Raw genomic sequence first — 27,577 nt, 5'->3', positions numbered from 1 at the left:
CTCCTGGAGCACCAAGATGGCGCTGATACAGGAAGAGGAAGCCGGAATCTAGCCTCGGCCTTGCTGGGCTCCTGCTGGAGCCCGGGGCCATAACTCTGTCACGGGAGGAGGCTGGAACCGCGCTGCACCGTGTGCTTGAAAGTAAGTGTTGGCTCTTAACATAAGTATAGAGCCATGGTCTGTAATCCCGAGTGCTGATTACAGCGGTCACATTCAGCCAGAGCGGCTGGTAAGCGGATCATACAACGCTGCAGCCTCTTACCTCCAGTTCACCCCGTAACAGGGGTCGGTTATCTGCATGAAAAGATTGCTGTCCCAAACCTTATCTGCAGAGCGTCTCTCTCGATCATCAGGCTCTGGTGGGCGAGTGATGGGAGACGAAGGTCAGGACCAGGAACTGCCACCTGAACATGAATCCTGTGTTAGGGGATCGGGTCCTCCCCGTGGGATTCATGAGGATACGGGGTGGCAGTACACGCCGTACTCACGATCCCGGTGTGGGAATACAGATGTAGCAGCTCTACTCTGTATCCCTCCATAGTTACCTAAAAAGGAACGACGCACATTGAGGTAGGCATGGGTCTGCGAGAGACCTCTGTCCACCTCCTGCGGACACTAAGCAAAACGGATTGTCCTACAGCCTGTCGGAGGGGTGTATACTGCGGAGGCGGAGTTAACATTTTTTTCATGCATAGTGTCAACCTCCTAGTGACAGCAGCACACACCCACCGTTTGTGTCCCCCAATGAGACGAAAGAGAAAGTACTGTGCAGTGTGCTCCACCTTGACAAAATTGGTGCAGATTGCGTCATACTTCGCGGTAAGTTCTTTTACAGTACGTTATCGGTTCCGCACCAAAACTGATCAATGAGTCCTGGTATTCTACGCATTGAGCAATTCCAGCGTTTTTCATTCTAGATTTTCTCCCTTATCAGAGATCGAGATCTAGATTTAACAGGGTTTTCCAAAAACATCAAGGGCGCGATTCATTATTGCATTTGCGTCTGCTTTTTGTTGAGTTTACCATGTTTTCCCCCCTTTTTTGCTTGTGTAATACTACCATTTGTATCTTTTTTTAAAGTCTATTTTAGATGTTATCGCCTGTGTTTTTTTGTTTTCGTTCGCCACTGTGGACATGGTTTAGGGTTTCCAGAGGTTTAAGTGATTCATCATTTGAGATGTTTCTAAACGTTGGCATTTTTGTTGCAAATGTACTCCTGTAATTCTAAAAAAATGAAATTTTGCCGCACTATTAAAATAATTTTTATTTCTGTAGTGCTGACATATTCCGCAGCACTTTACATTTTAGAGGGGACTTGTTCAGACATTTGGTTTTCTTTTTATAGTGAAACAAACACCACATAGGACAAAATAATTAAAAACTCTAGCGTGTATAACTATTCACCCCCCTAAGGTCAGTACTTTGTAGACCCTCCTTTTGTGGCAAATACAGCTGCAAGTCGCTTTGGATAAGTCTCTGAGCTTTCCACATCTTCCCACTCGGATTTTTGACCATTCCTCAAGGCAAATCTGCTCCATCTCCTACAGGTTAGATGGTTTCCTCTGGTGACCCAGCAACCTTCAAGTCTGACCACAGACTATCAAATGGATTAAGGTCTGGGTTTTGACTTGGCCACTTCAAAAGATTGGAATATTTTACATAACCCAACCTATACTTGAACTTGTACAACTTTGTCCCAGACGTGTTTGGCAATCTCCTTGGTCTTCATGGTGGTGGTTGGCGATCTCCTTGGTCTTCATGGTGGTGGTTGGCGATCTCCTTGGTCTTCATGGTGGTGGTTGGCGATCTCCTTGGTCTTCATGGTGGTGGTTGGCGATCTCCTTGGTCTTCATGGTGGTGGTTGGCGATCTCCTTGGTCTTCATGGTGGTGGTTGGCGATCTCCTTGGTCTTCATGGTGGTGGTTGGCGATCTCCTTGGTCTTCATGGTGGTGGTTGGCGATCTCCTTGGTCTTCATGGTGGTGGTTGGCGATCTCCTTGGTCTTCATGGTGGTGGTTGGCGATCTCCTTGGTCTTCATGGTGGTGGTTGGCGATCTCCTTGGTCTTCATGGTGGTGGTTGGCGATCTCCTTGGTCTTCATGGTGGTGGTTGGCGATCTCCTTGGTCTTCATGGTGGTGGTTGGCGATCTCCTTGGTCTTCATGGTGGTGGTTGGCGATCTCCTTGGTCTTCATGGTGGTGGTTGGCGATCTCCTTGGTCTTCATGGTGGTGGTTGGCGATCTCCTTGGTCTTCATGGTGGTGGTTGGCGATCTCCTTGGTCTTCATGGTGGTGGTTGGCGATCTCCTTGGTCTTCATGGTGGTGGTTGGCGATCTCCTTGGTCTTCATGGTGGTGGTTGGCGATCTCCTTGGTCTTCATGGTGGTGTTTGGCGATCTCCTTGGTCTTCATGGTGGTGTCTGGCGATCTCCTTGGTCTTCATGGTGGTGTTTGGCGATCTCCTTGGTCTTCATGGTGTTGTTTAGAGATTGCCTTGGTCTTTATGGTGGTGTTTGGATATCTCCCTGGTCTTCATGCTGTTTGGTTAGTGGTGCCTCTTGTTAATGGTGTTGCAGCCTCTGTGGCCACTCTGAAAAGTTAAAGTGTATATACTGACACACGTGACACTTAGACTGCACACAGGTGGATGTCCTGTCAGGAAGCATAGGGCTTATGAAGGGAATTGCTTGCACAAATTTTTAGAGGATTCATAGCAAAAGGGGTGAATACATATGCACATGACAATTTTTAGTTATTTGATCAAATAAATTTAATTTATGCCTATACTTTTCTCACTTCACTGTTTACTTGTGTAAATGGATTACAAAATATCTAAACACAGGTTGTAATAATAATAATAAATTTTATTTCTATAGCGCCGACATATTCCGCAGCACTTTACATTTCAGAGGGGATTTGTACAGACAATAGACATTACAGCATAACAATAATCACATAGATTATAACAAATGCTAAGAGGAATGAGGGCCCTGCTCGCAAGCTTACAATCTATGAGGAAAAAAAGGGAGACACGAAAGGTGGGTGGTAACAGTTGCCCTGATTGTATGGACCAGCCATAATGTTAAGTGTGTATCAGTACAGACACAGAGGGCTAATGGATGCATAAAGCATGTGGGAACATGATGCGGCAAACCTGGTTATGGTAAAACTTTTGGCTGTGCCACACAGGGATAGATTAGGTTAATATGCTGAGGCGATAGGCCAGTCTGAATAAATGCGTTTTCAGGGCACGCTTAAAATTGTGGGGATTGGGGACTAATCGTATTGACCTGGGAAGTGCATTCCAAAGAATTGGCGCAGCACGTGTAAAGTCTTGGAGACGGGAGTGGGAGGTTCTGACTATTGAGGATGCTAACCTCAGGTCATCAGCAGAACGGAGGGCGCAGGTAGGGTGGTATATTGAAACAAGGGAGGAGATGTAGGGTGGTGCTGAGCCATGGAGGGCTTTGTGGGTGAGGGTAATAAGTTTATACTGAATTCTGGAGTGGATGGGTAGCCAGTGTAATGACTGGCACAAGGTAGAGGCATCGGTGTAACGATTGGTGACGAATATCATCCTGGCTGCAGCATTCAAGACAGATTGGAGGGGGGAGAGTTTGGTAAGAGGGAGACCGATTAGAAGAGAGTTACAATAGTCGAGACGAGAATGAATAAGAGAAACAGTAAGAGTTTTTGCGGAGTCAAAAGTAAGAAAAGGTCGAATTCTAGAAATGTTTTTGAGGTGCAGATGACAAGAGCGAGCCAGTGATCGAATGTGGGGGGCAAAAGAAAGCTCGGAATCAAGTATGACCCCAAGACAGCGGGCATGTTGCTGGGGAGTAATAGTGGAGCCACACACAGAAATGGCAATGTCGGGTATAGGTACATTAGTAGCGGGAGGAAACACAAGGAGTTCAGTCTTTGACAGGTTCAGTTTCAGATATAGTGAGGACATGATGTTAGACACAGCGTTTAGACAATCGCCGGTGTTTTCTAGAAAGGCTGGCGTGATGTCAGGAGAAGAAGCGTATATTTGGGTGTCATCAGCATAGAGATGGTACTGGAAACCAAATCTACTGATTGTTTGACCAATAGGGGCAGTGTAAAAGGAGAAGAGGAGGGGGCCTAGGACTGATCCTTGAGGAACCCCAACAGTAAGGGGAAGGTGAGAGGAGGAGGAACCAGCAAAAGATACAGTAAAGGAGCGGTCAGAGAGATAGGAGGAGAACCAGGAGAGAACGGTGTCCTTGAGGCCAATGGAACGGAGCATATTGAGGAGGAGCTGATGATCTACAGTGTCGAATGCTGCAGAGAGATCCAAGAGAATTAGCCTGGAGTAATGACCATTAGATTTAGCTGTTAGTAGATCATTAGAGACTTTAGTGAGGGCAGTTTCAGTAGAGTGTAAGGAGCGGAAGCCGGATTGGAGAGGGTCGAGAAGAGAGTTATCAGAGAGATAGCGGATAAGACGGGAGTGGACCAGGCGTTCCAGGAGTTTAGAGATGAAGGGGAGATTAGAGACAGGTCTATAGTTAGCGGCACAGTTTTGGTCGAGGGATGTTTTTTTAAGTAGTGGATGTATGATGGCATGCTTAAATGAGGAGGGAAAGATACCAGAAGAGAGAGAGAGGTTAAATATTTTAGTTAGGCGAGTGGTGACAGCAGGGGAAAGGGACTGGAGATATGACGGAAATGGGTCACTGGTGCAAGTGGTTGGGCGAGAAGATGCAAGGAGCCTGCTTACTTCTTCTTCTGTGACTGGTTCAAAATCAGAGAGTGAGCTTGATGCAGTGGGGGAGGGAGGACAGGTCATGGTATGAGGTGATTGGGAGATAATTTGCTGTCGAATCTGGTCAATTTTTTCTTTGAAGTAATTGGCCAGATCGTCAGCTCGAAGCTCCGTGGTTGGGGCCTGCACTCTTGGGTTGAGTAGGGAATGAAAAGTGTCAAAGAGACGTTTCGCGTTATTGGACAGTGAGGTGATGAAGGTGTTGAAATAGGTTTGTTTGGAGAAGTGAAGGGCAGTGTTGCATGTTCGAAGCATAAACTTATAATGGATGAAATCTTCGTGTAGATTGGATTTTCTCCACAGACGTTCGGCGCACCTGGAGCACCGCTGCAGGAAACGTGTTTGCAGGGTGTGCCAGGGTTGTCGCCATCTGTGTTGTGGTGTTCTATTTATAGCGGGTGCAAATTCATCCAGGGCACTTTGAAGTGTTTCATTGTAATGCTTCAGTGCTTTTGTAATGCAACAAAATAGGTAGAAAGCCAAGGGGCTGTATACTTTCACAAGCCACTAAGTGCAAAGTATGAATCTGGCCCCTAGACTTTAAACACTCATCAGATGATACCACCAGCTCGTAAATAATTAGTTTCAAGTTACACTATCTTGCTCTGCTCCGCACAGCCCGCTTGTCTTGATGCAGCCAAAGCTTGCGGGTTGTGGGATTAGTAATATGAAGGACTACAGTTCTGCATTTACTGCTCCTCAGCATGTGAAACACAATCCCTTTAGAAACGGAGGAGAGTGTGCATAGAGCAGTGCAGATGAGAGATGTTTGCCGTCCGGCCTACAACATGATTCGTGAAGGACTAAGAGTATGTGCACACGCTGCGGAATGCTGTGCGGATTTTACTGAGCAAAATCTGCATCTCTTGGCAGAATCTGCAGGTCATAATCCGTGCCTTTTTTATGCCGATTTGGCATGCGTTTTTACACCTGTGGATTTCTATAATTGAATGAGTGTAAAAATGCTGCGGAATCTGCACAAAGAATTGACATGCTGCGGAAAGTGAACCGCTGCGGATTCCGTGTGGAATATTCTGCAGCATGTGCACAGCCAATTTTTTTTTCCCATAGGTTATCATTGTGCTGTAAATCTCTTGCAGCGGATCCGCAGCAAATCCGCAACTTGTGCATATACCCGAAAGCTTTGCATTTACTGCTGCCTAGCATGTGAAACACAATCCTTTCAGAAACCGGGATAAGGAGAGAATTCATGGAGCAATGGATGTAAGACGCATGTGATGTGTGACATTCATGACTGTAAGGAGGGTGGAGTGGATAACTATGTATTCAGGGGACAGGTTGTCACAGATTCAAGGTAAAAACACTAAGTGCTCGGCTGCTTCACAGAGGCATTGCCGCAACAGACACTAAATGACAAAATAGCAGGAATACCATTTGCACACACTTTTTGAAAATTTGGATGGATTCATGTGTTTTACCCTATTTTTACTTTACTGCCATGTAAAGTTGATTCCACCATATTAACCCTGCGTCAGGTTCAACAGCTCTGACATGCACAACTCACGCATTTTTGCTTCCCCCTCCTCTCCAAGGCGGCAGGGGATCTCGTCCCTCTCAGTTCTGCTGCTTCAAACCCCCTCACTCCGTTTTACCGCTATCCTTATGGAGAGCAGGTGTGACCTCAGCGGCCCTTCAGACTCATTGCTCCTGATGTTCTCACTTTTGAAGGCTCGTACTTTCTCAATTTTTGTCATCACAATGGCTTGTTTTGCTTATTTTATGAAAGAATGAAGCAAAGTTTGTGGATATTTCATAAATAGAAGTAGGGTTATCTTACAAATAAGTGGATTTTGGTAGTAGTTGTGAAATTCGGGTACTTTTTGTTTTATAAATTATTACGTTTATGGTTATTACATTTTTTTTTTTGCATCTGATTTTGTGTACTCTCTTAATACTTCCCTATGAGGGTCACTGAATACTTTTAGAGCTCAGAAATTGAGATAATCAGATATTATGGGTGGTTTTCTAAGCTGTGCCTGTTGGGAGTGCCAGAAACATGCCTGACCCAGGCTTAAAAGACACAGCCCAATTGACCAACATGAGCGCCATATAGGACCATCATTGATATGGAGCAAACACGTCTGTTGGCTGCCATGTGAGGCGGGCTTTATACACTGTCTGATTCCTATGATTATTGGGCACGCATGCTGTGCACCTCTCCCACACCATGTCATCGGTAACTTACCCTGAGCCTGTCTTTGGGCAGCGCAACTGCGCCTTGTTTAATGACCTCCAGGACCCGTTCCACTGAGAGGTCGGATCCGGCCTGCTCCAGGCGAGAACTGAAAAAGCCAATGACCTGGAAAACAAAGAAGCGATAGGTAAAATTTAGCGTATTCTTTTATTAATCTATAATATAAGGCATGGGGATGAATCCTGCTGTTGGCGAAAATGGCTGTGGATATGGAGCAACAGTTACTCTTGCACCTACAGTGCCTTGTGAAAGTATTCGGCCACCTGGAACTTTTCAACCTTTTCCCACATATCATGCTTCAAACAAAGATACCAAATGTAAATTTTTGGTGAAGAATCAACAACAAGTGGGACACAATTGTGAAGATGAATGAAATTTGTTGGTTATTTTAAATTTTTGTGGAAATTCAAAAACTGAAAAGTGGGGCGTGCAATATTATTCGGCCCCTTTAATACTTTGTTGCGCCACCTTTTGCTGTGATTACAGCTGCAGGTCGCTTGGGGTATGTCTATCAGTTTTGTACATCGAGAGACTGAAATTCTTGCCCACTCTTCCTTGGCAAACAGCTCTAGCTCAGTGAGGTTTGATGGAGATCGTTTGTGAACAGCAGTTTTCAGCTCTTTCCAGATTCTCGGTTGGATTCAGGTATGGACTGTGACTTGGCCATTCTAACATCTGGATATGGTTATTTGGGAACCATTCCATTGCAGATTTTGCTTCATGTTTGGGATCATTGTCTTGTTGGAAGACAAATCTCCGTCCCAGTCTCAGGTCTTTTGCAGACTCCAACAGGTTTTCTTCAAGAATGGTCCTGTATTTGGCTCCATCCATCTTCCCATCAATTTTAACCATCTTCCCTGTCCATGCTGAAGAAAAGCAGCCCCAAACAATGATGCTGCCACCACCATGTCTGACAGTGGGGATGGTGTGTTCAGGGTGATGAGCTGTGTTGCCTTTACGCCAAACATATCGTTTGGCATTGTTGTCAAAAAGTTCGATTTTGGTTTCATCTGACCAGAGCACCTTCTTCCACATGTTTGGTGTGTCTCCCAGGTGGCTTGTTGCAAACTTTAAATGACACTTTTTATGGATATCTTTGAGAAATGGCTTTCTTCTTGTCACTCTTCCATAAAGGCCAGATTTGTGCAGTGTACGGCTGATTGTTGTCCTATGGACAGACTGTCCCACCTCAGCTGTAGATCTCTGCAGTTCATCCAGGGTGATCATGGGCCTCTTGGCTGCATCTCTGATCAGTCTTCTCCTTGTTTGAGATGAAAGTTTAGAGGGACGGCCGGGTCTTGGTAGATTTGCAGTGGTATGATACTCCTCCTTTTTAATATGATCGCTTGCACAGTGCTCCTTGGGATGTTTAAAGTTTTGGAAATCATTTGTATCCAAATCCGGATTTAAACTTCTCCACAACAGTATCACGGACCTGCCTGTTGTGTTCCTTGGTCTTCATGATGCTCTCTGTGCTTCAAACAGAACCCTGAGACTATCACAGAGCAGGTGCATTTATACGGAGACTTGATTACACACAGGTGGATTATATTCATCATCATTAGTCATTTAGGATGACATTGGATCATTCAGAGATCCACAATGAACTTCTGGAGTGAGTTTGCTGCACTGAAAGTAAAGGGGCTGAATAATATTGCATGCCCCACTTTTCAGTTTTTGAATTTCCACAAAAATTTTAAATAACCATTAAATTTCATTCAACTTCACAAGTGTGTCCCACTTGTTGATTCTTCACCAAAAGTTTAACATTTGGTATCTTTATGTTTGAAGCATGATATGTGGGAAAAGGCTGAAAAGTTCCAGGGGGCCAAATACTTTCGCAAGGCACTGTAATTGCATGAATCAGGATTAAGTATGAATTCTACAGACAGAATACCAGCACTCCGGGTCACAGAAGATAGATTCACCTAATGTAGGAAGGGAAGAACACAATTTTGTAAGAAATGATAGTGATGTTGGTACGTTTTGCAAGTACCTGTGTTTTTAGACTTGAGAGTCCGTTTCCATGAATGTGGTAGTGACGCTATTGTCATGGATATGTCCGCACACTGTCCTCACAGCCGGTGACGAAGGATATGACCGCACATTGTCCTCACAGCCGGTGACTATGGATATGTCCGCACACCGTCCTCACAGCCGGTGACCACGGATGTGTCCGCACACTGTTCCTACAGCCGGTGACCACGGATGTGTCCGCACACTGTTCCTACAGCCGGTGACTATGGATATGTCCGCACACCGTCCTCACAGCCGGTGACTATGGATATGTCCGCACACCGTCCTCACAGCCGGTGACCACGGATATGTCCACACACTGTTCCTACAGCCGGTGACTATGGATATGTCCGCACACCGTCCTCACAGCCCGTGACTATGGATGTGTCCGCACACCGTCCTCACAGCCGGTGACTATGTATATGTCCGCACATTGTCCTCACAGCCGGTGACCACGGATATGTCCGCACACTGTTCCTACAGCCGGTGACTATGGATATGTCTGCACACAGTCCTCACAGCCCGTGACTATGGATATGTCCGCACACCGTCCTCACAGCCGGTGACCACGGATATGTCCACACACTGTTCCTACAGCCGGTGACTATGGATATGTCCGCACACTGTCCTCACAGCCCGTGACTATGGATATGTCCGCACACCGTCCTCACAGCCGGTGACCACGGATATGTCCACACACTGTTCCTACAGCCGGTGACTATGGATATGTCCGCACACTGTCCTCACAGCCCGTGACTATGGATATGTCCGCACACCGTCCTCACAGCCGGTGACCACGGATATGTCCACACACTGTTCCTACAGCCGGTGACTATGGATATGTCCGCACACTGTCCTCACAGCCGGTGACCACGGATATGTCCGCACACTGTTCCTACAGCCGGTGACTATGGATATGTCCGCACACAGTCCTCACAGCCCGTGACTATGGATATGTCCGCACACCGTCCTCACAGCCGGTGACCACGGATATGTCCACACACTGTTCCTACAGCCGGTGACTATGGATATGTCCGCACACTGTCCTCACAGCCCGTGACTATGGATATGTCCGCACACCGTCCTCACAGCCGGTGACCACGGATATGTCCACACACTGTTCCTACAGCCGGTGACTATGGATATGTCCGCACACTGTCCTCACAGCCCGTGACTATGGATATGTCCGCACACCGTCCTCACAGCCGGTGACCACGGATATGTCCACACACTGTTCCTACAGCCGGTGACTATGGATATGTCCGCACACTGTCCTCACAGCCCGTGACTATGGATATGTCCGCACACCGTCCTCACAGCCGGTGACCACGGATATGTCCACACACTGTTCCTACAGCCGGTGACTATGGATATGTCCGCACACTGTCCTCACAGCCCGTGACTATGGATATGTCCGCACACCGTCCTCACAGCCGGTGACCACGGATATGTCCACACACTGTTCCTACAGCCGGTGACTATGGATATGTCCGCACACTGTCCTCACAGCCGGTGACTATGGATATGTCCGCACACCGTCCTCACAGCCGGTGACCACGGATATGTCCACACACTGTTCCTACAGCCGGTGACTATGGATATGTCCGCACACTGTCCTCACAGCCCGTGACTATGGATATGTCCGCACACCGTCCTCACAGCCGGTGACCACGGATATGTCCACACACTGTTCCTACAGCCGGTGACTATGGATATGTCCGCACACTGTCCTCACAGCCCGTGACTATGGATATGTCCGCACACCGTCCTCACAGCCGGTGACCACGGATATGTCCACACACTGTTCCTACAGCCGGTGACTATGGATATGTCCGCACACTGTCCTCACAGCCGGTGACTATGGATATGTCCGCACACTGTCCTCACAGCCCGTGACTATGGATATGTCCGCACACCGTCCTCACAGCCCGTGACTATGGATATGTCCGCACACTGTCCTCACAGCCGGTGACCACGGATATGTCCGCACACAGTCCTCACAGCCGGTGACTATGGATATGTCCGCACACTGTCCTCACAGCCCGTGACTATGGATATGTCCGCACACTGTCCTCACAGCCCGTGACTATGGATATGTCCGCACACTGTCCTCACAGCCCGTGACTATGGATATGTCCGCACACTGTCCTCACAGCCCGTGACTATGGATATGTCCGCACACTGTCCTCACAGCCGGTGACTATGGATATGTCCGCACACTGTCCTCACAGCCCGTGACTATGGATATGTCCGCACACCGTCCTCACAGCCCGTGACTATGGATATGTCCGCACACTGTCCTCACAGCCGGTGACCACGGATATGTCCGCACACAGTCCTCACAGCCGGTGACTATGGATATGTCCGCACACTGTCCTCACAGCCCGTGACTATGGATATGTCCGCACACTGTCCTCACAGCCCGTGACTATGGATATGTCCGCACACTGTCCTCACAGCCCGTGACTATGGATATGTCCGCACACTGTCCTCACAGCCGGTGACCACGGATATGTCCGCACACAGTCCTCACAGCCGGTGACTATGTATATGTCCGCACACAGTCCTCACAGCCGGTGACTATGGATGTGTCCTCACACAGTCCTCACAGCCGGTGACTATGTATATGTCCGCACACTGTCCTCACAGCCGGTGACCACGGATATGTCTGCACACTGTTTCTGAACACACAGCTAGTAATGTCTAAATCACATTTTAATCCCTAAAAATCTCCAAAAGTCTACCGAAGGGTGGAATCAATATAATCCATTCCATACAATAGTTCCTCCCCTCTACTAAGGTCTCATATTTTACAAATGAGACAATAACATCGGCTTCTCCATATACGTTATAGTTGTATTTTATTAAACCGTACTAGAGCAATCAGATATAAAGGGTTATTTCTGTGACTCGGAGGGCCAGTGCTTTTTTATGATTTTTTTTTTTTTTTTTTACTTTTTAGGCAAATTAATGTTATTTGTTATACAATACAAAAGTTAGTAAATCTTCGGTATCATTTCCTCGTGATTTCCAAGATCTCTGCTGGCTGTCTTTCCGTGAATGCCAGCAATGATGTGTCCTATAAGATGACGCCATGCAGAGAGCTTACAGAAGACCTGTTGCAGAACTGTAGAACTTCTGGAGGTTTATTGCCATCTGATTAGGTCAGGGCGTATCGTTTACATTGTGATCGGCGGGGGTCCGACCCTTTGCTGGTTCCGACAACGCTTGATACATCAGCTCCTGGAGCATCACGTACGGGGGGCTTAGATACCATAATCCTGCACCTGGTACAATTCAGGGTTTTGGTGTAGAAGACATGTCACAAACCAGTTCTAAAGGGATCCTGTAGGTTCGGCCTGTAATGCAATGTCAACAGATCTCCCGCCGTCAGGTCATGGGCAGAGTGTAACATTTCAAAGCCTAACCAAGAGGCGCTCCAGACGGGCAGGGTTTCCTCCGCTGCCCCCATGAAAAGCGGACATGGCAGACAGGGAATCTGCAGCAACATCCTCACCCGTGGTCTCCGCAGAACTCGACATGAAAAGGTTACTGAAACATTTCCCAGATTCTGTGTCTGCTGTGGTTTTCTGCTAAATTGCAGGGAGGTTTAACCCAATAACTGCCAGGGAGGAATGCAATAGGCCTCATGTGTTCTGGTTTATGCAACACGAGTCCAAGGTCTGTTGGGAATTTTCTCTTCCAAATATCATCCGAAGAAAATCTTGGGAGAAAATAATGGGGCACAGCTCTCCTGTAAGGACGACGTGCATCCTTGAACATCTTCTGGCTGGTCTGTACTAAGCGTGCACGTTATACCCTATGTAAGCTTACAGCAGGCGGACCCCCACTGATCCCAAGAACTGGGCTCTGCACATCCCCCGTGTATAAATGGGGTGTAGTGGTGCGCTTGCTCAGTCTTGGTACCATTCTCTATAGGACTGCCGGCAGTACAGTGTAGTGGTGCGCTTGCTCAGTCTTGGTACCATTCATTCTTTATAGGACTGCCGGCAGTACATTGTAGTGGTGCGCTTGCTCAGTCTTGGTACCATTCTCTATAGGACTGCCGGCAGTACATTGTAGTGGTGCGCTTGCTCAGTCTTGGTACCATTCTTTATAGGACTGCCGGCAGTACAGTGTAGTGGTGCGCTTGCTCAGTCTTGGTACCATTCATTCTCTATAGGACTGCCGGCAGTACAGGGTAGTGGTGCGCTTGCTCAGTCTTGGTACCATTCATTCTCTATAGGACTGCCGGCAGTACAGCGTAGTGGAGCGCTTGCTCAGTCTTGGTACCATTCATTCTCTATAGGACTGCCGGCAGTACAGCGTAGTGGTGCGCTTGCTCAGTCTTGGTACCATTCATTCTCTATAGGACTGCCGGCAGTACAGTATAGTGGTGTGCTTGCTCAGTCTTGGTACCATTCATTCTCTATAGGACTGTCGGCAGTACAGCATAGTGGTGCTCTTGCTCAGTCTTGGAACCATTCATTCTCTATAGGACTGCCGGCAGTACAGCGTAGTGGTGCGCTTGCTCAGTCTTGGTACCATTCTCTATAGGACTGCCAGCAGTACAGTGTAGTGGTGCGCTTGCTCAGTCTTGGTACCATTCATTCTCTATAAGACTGCCGGCAGTACAGTATAGTGGTGCGCTTGCTCAGTCTTGGTACCATTCATTCTCTATAGGACTGCCGGCAGTACAGCGTAGTGGTGCGCTTGCTCAGTCTTGGTACCATTCATTCTCTATAGGACTGCCGGCAGTACAGCATAGTGGTGCGCTTGCTCAGTCTTGGTACCATTCATTCTCTATAGGACTGTTGGCAGTACAGTGTAGTGGTCCGCTTGCTCAGTCTTGGTACCATTCATTCTCTATAGGACTGCCGGCAGTACAGTGTAGTGGTGCGCTTGCTCAGTCTTGGTACCATTCAATCTCTACAGGACAGCCGGCGGTACAGCACAGTGGTGCGCTTGCTCAGTCTTGGTACCATTCATTCTCTATAGGACTGCCGGCAGTACAGCGTAGTGGTGCGCTTGCTCAGTCTTGGTACCATTCTCTATAGGACTGCCGGCAGTACAGTGTAATGGTGCGCTTGCTCAGTCTTGGTACCATGCATTCTCTATAGGACTGCTGGCAGTACATTGTAGTGGTGCGCTTGCTCAGTCTTGGTACCATTCATTCTTTATAGGACTGCTGGCAGTACAGTGTAGTGGTGCGTTTGCTCAGTCTTGGTACCATTCATTCTCTATAGGACTGCCGGCAGTACAGCGTAGTGGTGTGCTTGCTCAGTCTTGGTACCATTCATTCTCTATAGGACTGCCGGCAGTACAGCGTAGTGGTGCGCTTGCTCAGTCTTGTACCATTCATTCTCTATAGGACTGCCGGCAGTACAGCATAGTGGTGTGCTTGCTCAGTCTTGGTACCATTCATTCTCTATAGGACTGTTGGCAGTACAGTGTAGTGGTGCGCTTGCTCAGTCTTGGTACCATTCAATCTCTATAGGACTGCCGGCAGTACAGTGTAGTGGTGCGCTTGCTCAGTCTTGGTACCATTTATTCTCTATATGACTGCTGGCAGTACAGTGTAGTAGTGCGCTTGCTCAGTCTTGGTACCATTCATTCTCTATAGGACTGCCGGCAGTACAGCGTAGTGGTGCGCTTGCTCATTCTTGGTACCATTCATTCTCTATAGAACTGCTGGCAGTACAGTGTAGTGGTGCGCTTGCTCAGTCTTGGTACCATTCATTCTCTATAGGACTGCCGGCAGTACAGTGTCGTGGTGCACATGGTCTTGGCTCAGTTGCTACAGTACTGCTGGCAGTTCCATAGACAATGGATGGATTAGTGGAGCACATGCTTGACCTCCGCACCATTCTTAATGGGGTCTGCAAACCCTTTTCCTTGACATTATGGTCACCCTCATCCAAACCTCAATTATTCACTGTGAAAAGCATCTGCAGAATGTCAATTTACACATTTTGATTTTTGCATCTCTGCAAAGAAATCCCCAACAAGAATACAAAATATGGAGCAGAAAATCCTCTCTGGATGTTCCCCTAGCGAGCAGTAAAGGCGCGCGGCCACACCACAGTCTATGTGGGGAACGCTTTATTAACCGTCGCTTAATAATCTCATGTAAAAGACTGAACACAATTTCCTAACTGAGGGGAAAACAACGGCAGGAAGAGGACGGCGGAGGAGCCAGAAAACACCAAACAATGGCAATATTCAGAGTCGGATGAATCGCAATAAATATATTGACTGTCCCAAATCATGTTTGCCTTCCTGCGCTCGCCTGTCCGACCGACCGAAGCAGACCCAGCTCAAAGGACGGCGTGCCAAGAGGAGTCACCGAGGCTCGCACGAGAGGACGCCGTCACACGGCCGGCGGCGTGCAAAAACCAGAGCAGCCGACGTCTCAATAACAAGGTCCTCGCTTACGTGCTGGGGCGCACACCCCGGCCTCACAGCTCGGGCACCCATTATTCCATCCTTCTATATGGCGGCTTTAATAACAATGAGCCATGATGTATACCTGGGTACCAGCTGCAGGACTCTACAGAACCTGGCACTACGGCGCTGGGTTCAGATCTTTCCTGAAAAACAGATGTACACGGCTAAAAAACTACATTTCTCGAGGTCTGAGGACAAATTCCAAGAAAGCAGCGACGGGCCAAGCCGGTGCGGAGCATCGGAAACATCTGCCTGCGGTGCGGGCAGTGACAGGAGGACGCTGGGCTCTGCAGATACTGGCAATGGTTTATGGTGATGCTGCCAAGATGGATTACTAAATGGCACAGGAATAAGCCATGGGTGTGTGTGTGCGCTCACTACTCGTGTACGCTCCCCAATCGTGTGTGCTCATCACTTGTGTATGCTCACTACTCGTGTACGCTCCCCAATCATGTGTGCTCACTACACGTGTACTCTCCCCAATCATGTGTGCTCACTACACGTGTACTCTCCCCAATCATGTGTGCTCACTACACGTGTACTCTCCCCAATCATGTGCGCTCACTACACGTGTACGCTCCCCAATCATGTGCGCTCACTACACGTGTACGCTCCCCAATCATGTGCGCTCACTACACGTGTACGCTCCCCAATCGTGTGCTCACCACTCGTGTACGCTCCCCAATCGTGTGTGCTCACTACTCGTGTACGCTCCCCAATCGTGTGTGCTCACTACTCGTGTACGCTCCCCAATCATGCGTGCTCACTACTCGTGTACGCTCCCCAATCATGCGTGCTCACTACTCGTGTACGCTCCCCAATCATGTGTGCTCACCACTCGTGTACGCTCCCCAATCATGTGTGCTCACCACTCGTGTACGCTCCCCAATCATGTGTGCTCACTACTCGTGTACGCTCCCCAATCATGTGTGCTCACCACTCGTGTACGCTCCCCAATCATGTGTGCTCACTACTCGTGTACGCTCCCCAATCATGTGTGCTCACCACTCGTGTACGCTCCCCAATCATGTGTGCTCACCACTCGTGTACGCTCCCCAATCATGTGTGCTCACCACTCGTGTACGCTCCCCAATCATGTGTGCTCACCACTCGTGTACGCTCCCCAATCATGTGTGCTCACCACTCGTGTACGCTCCCCAATCATGTGTGCTCACCACTCGTGTACGCTCCCCAATCATGTGTGCTCACCACTCGTGTACGCTCCCCAATCATGTGTGCTCACTACTCGTGTACGCTCCCCAATCATGTGTGCTCACTACTCGTGTACGCTCCCCAATCATGTGTGCTCACCACTCGTGTACGCTCCCCAATCATGTGTGCTCACCACTCGTGTACGCTCCCCAATCATGTGTGCTCACCACTCGTGTACGCTCCCCAATCATGTGTGCTCACCACTCGTGTACGCTCCCCAATCATGTGTGCTCACTACTCGTGTACGCTCCCCATTCGTGTATGCTTATATGTAACCTACAAAAAAGAAGAAAGATCATCTTTGCGTTTAGGTTTCTGGTTGCATATGACGCCGTGGCTGCGGGACGTTGGTGTACCAGTCCTACACCACTACAGACTCTCTTTTACAGAACTTTGGCCATTTTTAACTTTATTGGTTTCTTCCAGCTAAGTACGTGATTGTCTGGGAATCCTAGTGTCACCTCTCCAGGCTCCCCGGCTTTCTCCTGCCACGGTCGGCTCCCCATATTCTTCTGTGCATCGGGCAATTATAGGAATCCCGTGTGCTCTGGTCACGTATCGCTCCCTGGCCTTATAGGCCTGCCCAGGCAGCTCCTGAGTATTCAGGCAGTTGGCATTTTCACCACTATTCAACGCTCTGGTTCTGCTACATCCTAATTTTGAACCTTCTGACCAATTCATGTCGACGGGGCACGCTGGGCTCTGCTGCATCCTAATTGCAACACTCCTGACAAACTCAACTCTGCCACAATACAGGCCTCTGCAATTTGTTCTAATCTGCCGATCTTCTCTCCATTCCGCCTCCGGTGTCAGGCAGTTCTGCTACATCGCTTAGTGTACACGGCTGTGCCACTATCTCGACTTCACCTCATCATTCTCCCTGCACAGATTCTCCGGCTTTCTAGCAGACCACTACCCATCCCTTCCAGTTGCCGCCAGTCTTTTCAGCCTCCGCCATTCCACTCGGGTCGCACTGTTGCACCAACATCGTCTATCTGTGCTGCACTCCAAGGGCAACATTAAACACAGCTGTCCCCTGCATTGGCGCATGCAGAGCAGCAGGAAAGAGAAGACTGTAACTCTATAGATTGATAATAACAACCAACTGGTGAGTCTTTACCATACCGGGTTCTCTGCACGATTAGTGGTCACTATGATTTGCAGGAATAATACCGCCATCTCTCCCTACTTACCATGTCTATGTTCTGCATTATATCCTGGAAGGATGGATGACTCCGAAATTGCTCGAAGAGCTCTCGCTTGTACAGCAGGGCGTACACTAAGTTGGGGTTGTGGTGGAGGGAATTGCTCAGGCAGGAGTTGATGATCTCCAGCATCATTCGGATGACTTCTTCTATCACATTCAGGTCTTGCGCCTGGTTAGGAACACAAAATAACATTATAGAATATTTAGGCACAAAAAACAAACAAAAAAGCTCCCCCAAAAAGCAATTTACAGCACAACTGTGGAGGGGGCACAATGAGAAGCGATGATGAATTAGAGACTGATATGGTAGATTAGCCCCTCTCTGCTGTCGGACTCAAGCTGCCCCCGAACATTCATTCATCAGGTAACCAGTCACAACCGAGAAATTACACTACAAGAGAAAACCAGCTGGTATCTTCCGGCAATGGTAGCCACAGGGGTTTTAACCAAAATTGAAAAAAAAAAAAACAAATAAATTAAATAATAAACATAGATTGGCTATTCCAGCACTTCCAATCCCTGTTTACCACCTAAACTTTCCTATACTAATGAATATCGTGACTACGGATGTGGTCTCACTGAACACACACTCCCATTTGTGGGCAGCATATTATAGAGTAGGTGGAGCAGAGCAGATTGAAATACAGTCCTTTTTTTTAAAAATTTTACTCCCTACTCAATATGGGTTTAAGAGTCCAGTGGGTGGTGCTACCCAGTGATTGACAGGTTTCTTCGTGTGAGCATGTATACAAAGATGGTTTTCAATAACTGACCACTTGTATTATAAATAAGTGGTAATTCTAATTATACTGGGGATCGGCTGCCGCACTAATTGTACAGGGAATGACTGGTGACGTAAATTGTACAAGGAATGATGGGGGGGCATTAACTGTATCGGGCATGGTCGATGGAATTTATTGTATCGGGGATGGTCGATGGAATTTATTGCATCGGAGATGGCCGATGGAATTTATTGCATGGTGGATGGTCAATGGAATTTATTGCATCGGAGATGGCCGATGGAATTTATTGCATGGTGGATGGTCAATGGAATTTATTGCATCGGAGATGGCCGATGGAATTTATTGCATGGTGGATGGTCAATGGAATTTATTGCATCGGGGATGGTCGATGGAATTTATTGCATCGGGGATGGTCGATGGAATTTATTGCATCGGAGAAGGTCGATGGAATTTATTGCATCGGAGATGGTCGATGGAATTTATTGCATCGGTGATGGCCGATGGAATTTATTGCATCGGAGAAGGTCGATGGAATTTATTGCATCGGAGATGGTCGATGGAATTTATTGCATGGTGGATGGTCGATGGAATTTATTGCATTGGAGAAGGTCGATGGAATTTATTGCATCGGAGAAGGTCGATGGAATTTATTGCATCGGAGATGGTCGATGGAATTTATTGCATCGGAGATGGTCGATGGAATTTATTGCATCGGTGATGGCCGATGGAATTTATTGCATCGGGGACGGTCAATGGAATTTATTGCATCGGGGACGGTCAATGGAATTTATTGCATCGGAGATGGTCGATGGAATTTATTGCATCGGAGATGGTCGATGGAATTTATTGCATCGGAGATGGTCAATGGAATTTATTGCATCGGACATGGTCAATGGAATTTATTGCATCGGAGATGGCCAATGGAATTTATTGCATCGGAGATGGTCAATGGAATTTATTGCATCGGTGATGGTCGATGGAATTTATTGCATCGGAGATGGTCGATGGAATTTATTGCATTGGAGATGGTCAATGGAATTTATTGCATCGGGGACGGTCAATGGAATTTATTGCATCGGGGATGGTCGATGGAATTTACCGTATCGGAGATGGTCGATGGAATTTATTGCATTGGAGATGGTTGATGGAATTTATTGCATTGGAGATGGTTGATGGAATTTATTGCATTGGAGATGGTTGATGGAATTTATTGCATTGGAGATGGTTGATGGAATTTACTGTACTGGGGTAGTCGGCAGCATTAATTGTGCTACAGATGGTTGGTGGCATTATTTGTATAGGAGTTAGTTGGAGGTATTATGTATACCAGGGCTGTTGGAAGATTGACTGCTAAATGTCAACATTAATTGTACAGGTGATAGCCATCAGAATTGTACCGATGGTGGTCGGCGACATTAACGGTGCTGCTAAAAGTCTACATTTATTGTCGGGAGCATAATAGCAATCAATAATTAATAAATAGCAATTAGACTGATTGGCCAAATAATTCACTGATCATGCTATAGGATATTTTTGAGGACTCTATTGAAGCACTAAATAGTCATTGTATGGTGGCATACACTGGAGGAAAACTTTGCATGTGATTAACTTTTCCTTTCTTGCACTTTACGTATATTACGGTATGTGTGTATTTTTGGGATTTATTCACACATGTGCACTAAATGTAACACTAGTCCAGTGGATGTTCCTACCAAGTGACTGACAGACCGCCCCCTATGGGCTTGTGTAGAAAGACAGCTGTCCATCACTAAGGAGCAGATATAGGGGAATTCATTACAACTTCTATTTCATATTTTCCCAAAAATCCATATAGTATCAGTTCCTGCAGATCTGATGCCATGATAGAGGCGATAAATCTGGCTCATGCAACCTTAAAAATCTCTGCCGAATGTCCCATTGTGGAGACTATAGTGATATCGGCTGAATGACTAAGAATCAAATATTTTAAGAAGAAGGTGGTGGCGACTGGAGAACTTTTCCCAGTTACCCGTGACTTCCTTCAATTTGCGGAGGAAATGCTCCTTGTTCTGCGTTATCGTACAGGGTATATCGCCCTCCCGGTATCACATGTCTGCCGGCGAGGTGGCGCTGGCGTTAATGGCCACGGAGCCGGCGGACACGTTTGTTTGGACGCGCTGACATAGTACAGTGAGGGAGGAAACAATCAGGCCTCTCACAATGAGATAAAGGCAATTTTCTCTCGCAGAATAATGGGCTCCGCTAAGCGAGAGCCAAGTGCAACACAAGACTACAAACAAATAGCAATCAGGGTTTCAGTGCGTGGCACCAGCTTCGCTCCACGCTGGTCTGGCAGGACGGTCACAGCTGCACTAAATGAATGGGTGTCTCTCTGGTGGAATTCCTGCCATTCTTATGGCTTTTCTCTGTTTGTGTAAGCCGGCCGTGTGTACATTACAGCAGGAACCTGGCAGACCGCGGTTTTCAGCACATTTACTAGCTGACTGGCACTGATCGGAAGTGCAGCTTTACATGTCGGGTCGCCACATTCTGGGACCCTGCGGGTCATTGGGTTGTGATGCTCGGCGCAGAGATGTTTCAAGCCCTTGGATGAAAGTGTTCTCTATACTGTGACGCGTCTCCAGCGCACTCCGCCGATGCTTTAACTCAACCCCATTGACTCGTATAGACGCGATCTGCAGTCTTGGGCACAATCTTCTTCTTCTACCTTGTGATTGATGAGATTTCCTGACGTTGGGCACCCAACGATTAGTCAGCTGACGGTGCATCCATGTAAAAGGCCAACATTCACGGAGCCAAGCTTGGTTAAAATAGATATATATATATACACACACACATACATACATATACACATATACACACACACACACAGCAGTGCCTTGTGAAAGTATTCGGCCCCCTGGAACTTTTCAGCCTTTTCCTACATATCATGCTTCAAAAATAAAAGATACCAAATGTAAATTTTTGGTGAAGAATCAACAACGAGTGGGACCCAATTGTGAAGTTGAACGAAATTTATTGGTTATTTAAAATTTTTGTGGAAATTCAAAAACTGAAAAGTGGGGCGTGCAATATTATTCAGCCCCTTTACTTTCAGTGCAGCAAACTCACTCCAGAAGGTCATTGTGGATCTCTGAATGATCCAATGTTGTCCTAAATGACTAATGGTGATAAATATAATCCACCTGTGTGTAATCAAATCTCTGTATAAATGCACCTGCTCTGTGATAGTCTCAGGGTTCTGTTTGATGCACAGAGAGCATCATGAAGACCAAGGAACACAACAGGCAGGTCCGTGATACTGTTGTGGAAAAGTTTAAAGCCGTATTTGGATACAAAATGATTTCCAAAACTTTAAACATCCCAAGGAGCACTGTGCAAGCAATCAAATTGAAATGGAAGGAGTATGATACCACTGCAAATCTACCAAGACCCGGCTATCCCTCTAAACTTTCATCTCAAAGAGAAGACTGATCAGAGATGCAGCCAAGAGGCCCGTGATCACTCTGGATGAACTGCAGAGATCTACAGCTAAGGTGGGACAGTCTGTCCGTAGGACAACAATCAGTCGTACACTGCACAAATCTGGCCTTTATGGAACAGTGGCAAGAAGAAAGCCATTTCTCAAAGATATCCATAAAAAGTGTCATTTAAAGTTTGCAACAAGCCACCTGCGAGACACACCAAACATGTGGAAGAAGGTGCTCTGGTCAGATGAAACCAAAATCAAACTTTTTGGCAACTATGCCAAACGATATGTTTGGCGTAAAGGCAACACAGCTCATCACCCTGAACACACCATCCCCACTGTCAAACATGGTGGTGGCAGCATCATGGTTTGGGGCTACTTTTCTTCAGCAGGGACAGGGAAGATGGTTAAAATTGATGGGAAGATGGATGGAGCAAAATACAGGACCATTTTTGAAGAAAACCTGTTGGAGTCTGCAAAAGACCTGAGACTGGGACGGAGATTTGTCTTCCAACAAGACATAACAAACAAAGCAAAATCTACAATGGAATAGTTCCCAAATAAACGTATCCAGGTGTTAGAATGGCCAAGTCAAAGTCCAGACCTGAATCCAATAGAGAATCTGCTCTATATATTATATACATTCATGGACAAGGCATGAGACCCTGGATCTGATGAAATGCTACTATAACAGCAGACCAAATGAGAGAGGATAGACTGAGAAACAAGTAGTCACCCAACGTTTCAATATCATAAAGAGAAAGCTATTATCACAACGTTAGATGGATCAACTGCACTGCAGATCCACCCCACATGAAGACCTGGAACATATGCAACCCCCTGAAGATCCTGATCCAATCCTGCAGCTAGAGACCACTGCAGCTGGTCTGAAACAGAAGATCTTAGATAAACTAAATACCATCAATACCAGACAGTATGCTAGAGTTTGCCAATAGAGCAACTCAACCTAATAAGCAAATTGCCTCTTCAGAAGGAAGAGGACTTGAACTCTATAGCGCCACCTGTAGGTAGTAACGATCCTAAAAGTCACAATCAACCCTTTAACGAGTCTTGTAATATGACTTAGGATAAAAGCGAAATCAGAATCTCAATTTGCAGACATGGTCCTAAGTCATATTACAAGACTCGTTAAAGGTTGATTGTGACTAGGAGAAACCTTACCCCTTAGACCTCAACTCAAACTAATCTCTGCTACTACCTCAGCAATCATGGAAACGCTTGGCTATACAACCAGCAAGAACAACAGAAGTATGTGTCCCCTTGGAAAAGAAGACTGGAGACAAAGATCAAGGTGACACGGAGGGAAGTCAGCCAACTAACAGAAATACAGAAAGGTGTAAAGATCAAGAATCAGACCAAGCTGGACAAGTACAAAGACCTGACCCCAGCTGAAGCACTCGCTGCGAGATTAGGGAGATACACTAGAGAAGCTGGGGCCAAGAAGATAAATGCCCTGTTCTCCAAAGAACCATCCAAGGTGTACTCCCAACTACAGAACAACAGCACAAAGGCAGTGAATCCAACCGGAAGCAGCGACTGAACAATACTGGAGGGACATATGGGAGAAAGAAAAAACACACAACAGTGCAATGTGGCTGCAAGACCTGAGAATGAAACACAGCAACCACCTAGAGCAAGAACAAGTCACCATTACAGAAGCAGACATCCAGCAGCGGGTCAAGAACATGAAGAGCTGGGCAGCACTGGGCCCAGACATGATCCACACCTACTGGCTAAAGAAATTAACAGCGGCGCGTGAACGCATGGCAAAGCAGATGGACCAACTGCTAGAAGCAGGCCACCATCCAGGTTGGCTAACACAAGGTAAAACAGTGCTGATCTTGAAAGATCCTCGTAAAGGAACAGTTCCATCCAACTACTGCTAAATAACCTGCCTTACAACAACATGGAAACTCCTGTCAGGCATCATAGCCACCAAGCTACGGAACCATATAAACCAGTACATGAATCCAGCTCAGAAAGGCACCGTGACTGACACCAGAAGCTCTAAGCACCAGCTCGTAGTAGATAGAGCATTCACTCTAGATCCAGACAGACAAATCTCCGCACAGCCTGGATTGACTACAGGGAAGCCTATGACTCAATGGCACACACATGGATCTGTGAATGCTTGGCTCTGTACAATATCAACATAAATTTGAGAACCTTCCTCAGAAACTCAATGGGGCAATGGAGAACAACATTGGAAGCCAACTCAAGACAACTCGCACAAGTGACCATCAAATGCGGCATATAGCAAGGTGATGCACTGTCCCCATTGCTGTTCTGCATAGGCTTGAACCCCCTCAGTCAGATAACTACAGAGTCTGGCTATGGATACAAGTTCAAGAGTGGAAGCACCATCAGTCACCTCCTCTACATGGATGACATCAAGCTGTATGCGAAAAACGAACGAGACATCAATTCACTGATCCACCTGACAAGGATCTACAGTGAAGACATCGGGATGTCCTTCAGACTGGAGTAGTGCAGCCGGTTGGTAATAAAGAGAGGCAAGGTAGTCAAGACCAATGGAGTGGAATTACCAGCAGGGCATTATAGCAGATGTACAGACATGCTACAAGTACCTCGGCATCCCACAGGGATACGGTAACCATGATGAGGAGGCAAGGAAAGCAACAACATGCAAATACCATCAAAGGGTAAGACAGGTTTTGAAGAGCCAGCTCAATGGGAAGAAAAAAATTCGCGCCATCAATACATATGCCCTGCCAGTTATCGGATACCCTGCTGTCATAGTGTGCTGGCCAAAAGAAGAGATGGAAGCTGCAGATGTGAAGACATGAAAGCTCCTCACAATGCATGGAGGTCTACACCCTAAGTCTAGCATCCAAAGATTGTATACCAACAGAAAGGAGGGTGGTTGAGGCTTGATAAGTATCCAAGCCACCATCACGGATGAAACAAGGAGTATTCAGGAATACATCAGAAGAATGGCGCCAAAAGATGAGATACTGAGAGAAAGTTTAAGGCAGCAACAACAACAGATCTGGAAAGAAGAACAAGAACATGAAGCGCCATGGCAAGACAAGCCACTGCATGGGATGTACCACCGACAGCTAATGGAGGTGGCTGACATGGAGAAATCCTACCAATGGCCAGAGAAAGCTGGACTCCGAGACAGCACAGAGGCACTAATCATAGCAGCACAAGAGCAAGCACTAAGTACCAGATCCATAGAAACAGGAATCTACCACACAAGACAAGAACCAAGGTGCAGACTATGCAAAGACACCTCAGGAACAGTCCAACACAGTGGCAGGATGTAAAATGCAAGCGGGAATGGTATACTGAACGCCACAACCAAGTAGCAGGAACATCTGTGCAGCATATGGGCTAAGCCCCCCTAAGTCCAGGTAGGAGACCCCAGAAAAAGAGGTGGAGAATGAAAGGGCTAAAATCCTGCAGGACTTCAAGATCCAGATGGATAAGCAGGTGTTGGCTAATCAACCAGACATTGTCATAGTAGACAAGGTTCAGAAGACAGCAATGATAAGGCCAGGTTCACATTGCGTTATGTAGACCGTTCAACGCATAGCGTTGATGGTCTGCGTTAATGCTGTACCGCTAGCGCAGATGCTTTATCTGTGCTAGCAGTGACGGAGCCTCAGACGCTACAGCCCGCGTCCGAGGCTCCGTCACTGAAAGATGGCACATCGCGAACGCGTGCCGCTTTACGGCATGCGTAGCGACGCGCCCGACAATGGAGGGCAATGGCAGCGTTAATGGACTGCCATAACGCAGTGTAACCCCGGCCTAACAGTGATTCCAGTGGTGATAGGAGCACTTGGAGCAGTGACCCCTAAGTTGGAAGAATGGATCCTGTTTTATTTAGTATATATAGAGGTATTATCAGTCATTGCACAGGAGGAGGAGGAAGTGAGCTGTGATATCACCTATTGACAGTATGTAATTAAAGGTATAGCTATTAATCCCAAATATCAGTCTCCAGTACTGCTATACTACAGAAAGCCACCAACATGGTTCTGGTTGCAAAAAGGTATGAAGTGGTGCATCCTCCCATCCCTGGACCTCCAGCCTCCACTATGGTTATACCCATGACCTCCGCTTCCCCCAGGCCTCTCGCTAACCGAAGTCGTCAGATAAAACACAAATCCCTAGAACCAGTAACTGTTTTCAGCCCCATATTGCGGAAAGGGGCTTTTTAGTGGAAGCAGTCAGACTCCCCACCATGATGCTGTAACATGCCGGGGCCCATTATCACAGCGGCAGGTCACCTCTCCTGTGCGTGCACTTGACATGACAGCTCCTTTGCTCATGTCCTCTCACGCCGACATTATAAATCATCCGCCTGTGGGCACGTTCTTAGAAATCCCTCGTACAAGTAGCTAAATATAAAACCGACCTCGCCCCATCTTCTGGAGACAGACAAATATTGGCCGGAGCCCGGTTACGTTAGACATGGAGGACGGGACAGCCCGGCTTCCCTTGTGTTTGACTACTAATGCTGCTCCAGATAAATTAGAGGAAACCTGGCCCGAAATGGCAACGGATTTTCCGCAAAGACCCGAAGATGCCATTATGTAGCGGTGGAATATTCAACTTTGTGAATGGACACGTTGGCATCACTTTTCTCTTTCTTTGGGGCCTTTTGCCAACACAATGTGGGGGTCCGACACCACGCTGGGATAAGTTATGGTGGAAGCCAATGGCGGCTTGTTTGATGGTTGAGGTCAGGAGGGCGCTGCTACATGGATTTACTGGAAACCTCGGCTACCCAGGTGACATCATAAATCCTGAGGGCAGGCGCAGAGATCATCCAAGATCCACAATGCGTCTTGTGATGGATGATTCCATATCGGAAAAACCTTCCAAATCCTGTCTCAATTACTCCATGGCACTGGCAGGAAACCCCAGAGAGCATGGATGCCGTGAAACGCCAGGTGGAGGGAGGAGGTGGACGTAGTGCCAGTGCCCTTTGGCTGACGCCCCTTCCATACTTCCCTGTGCCGATCTGACACAGGTAGGAGACTTGCACAGTATTCCTTAAAGGAAACACGTCACTCTGAAGTCGCAGGACATTTTCGGACAGCGGCAGGGGTGGTGCAGAGGTATACACATGGGAAAAGATTTGTGACAATGCAACCATTTAATCCTCTGCTCATTCCGGGCTTAGGAGTCCAGTAGACTGACCTATATAGGGAAGGTGGCCGATCACGGAGTAGCACCGCCCACTGGACTCCTAAACCCATAATGAGTAAAGGTTTAAATGGACAAATTACAAGCTATACTAAATATTTTCCCCCAAAAAACGATATATCAATCTGGTATACACTATGCCATGCATAATGTGACAGGTTATCTTTTAAGGGACTCTTGTCAGTACAAAATGACTGTTCAAACCAACCACAGAAGCTCGGAGTCCCCTTGGTGTGGCCAAACATTAAAGAGCACCTCCACACCTACTTGATTTCCAT

At 47.2% G+C, this 27,577-nt stretch overlaps 1 protein-coding gene across 1 annotated transcript in view; it reads right to left on the bottom strand.

Annotated features, from left to right (window-relative positions):
* DYM (dymeclin) overlaps positions 1–27,577 on the bottom strand; it is a gene marked incomplete at its 5' end in the record, with an annotated part of 271,700 nt that overhangs the window by 59,401 nt on the left and 184,722 nt on the right. Inside the window, 2 exons of the mRNA XM_073584839.1 lie at positions 6,995–7,108; positions 17,872–18,054. Coding sequence (XP_073440940.1) covers positions 6,995–7,108; positions 17,872–18,054 — 297 coding nt within the window. The remainder of the gene's footprint in view (positions 1–6,994; positions 7,109–17,871; positions 18,055–27,577) is intronic.

Source organism: Dendrobates tinctorius, unplaced genomic scaffold, assembly GCF_039654945.1.
Source record: "Dendrobates tinctorius isolate UK_male_01 unplaced genomic scaffold, ASM3965494v1 ptg000085l, whole genome shotgun sequence".
Classification (NCBI taxonomy): Eukaryota; Metazoa; Chordata; class Amphibia; order Anura; family Dendrobatidae; genus Dendrobates; species Dendrobates tinctorius.
The sequence above is the reverse complement of the archived record's forward strand: the minus strand, read 5'-3'. Positions and strand labels throughout refer to the sequence as shown.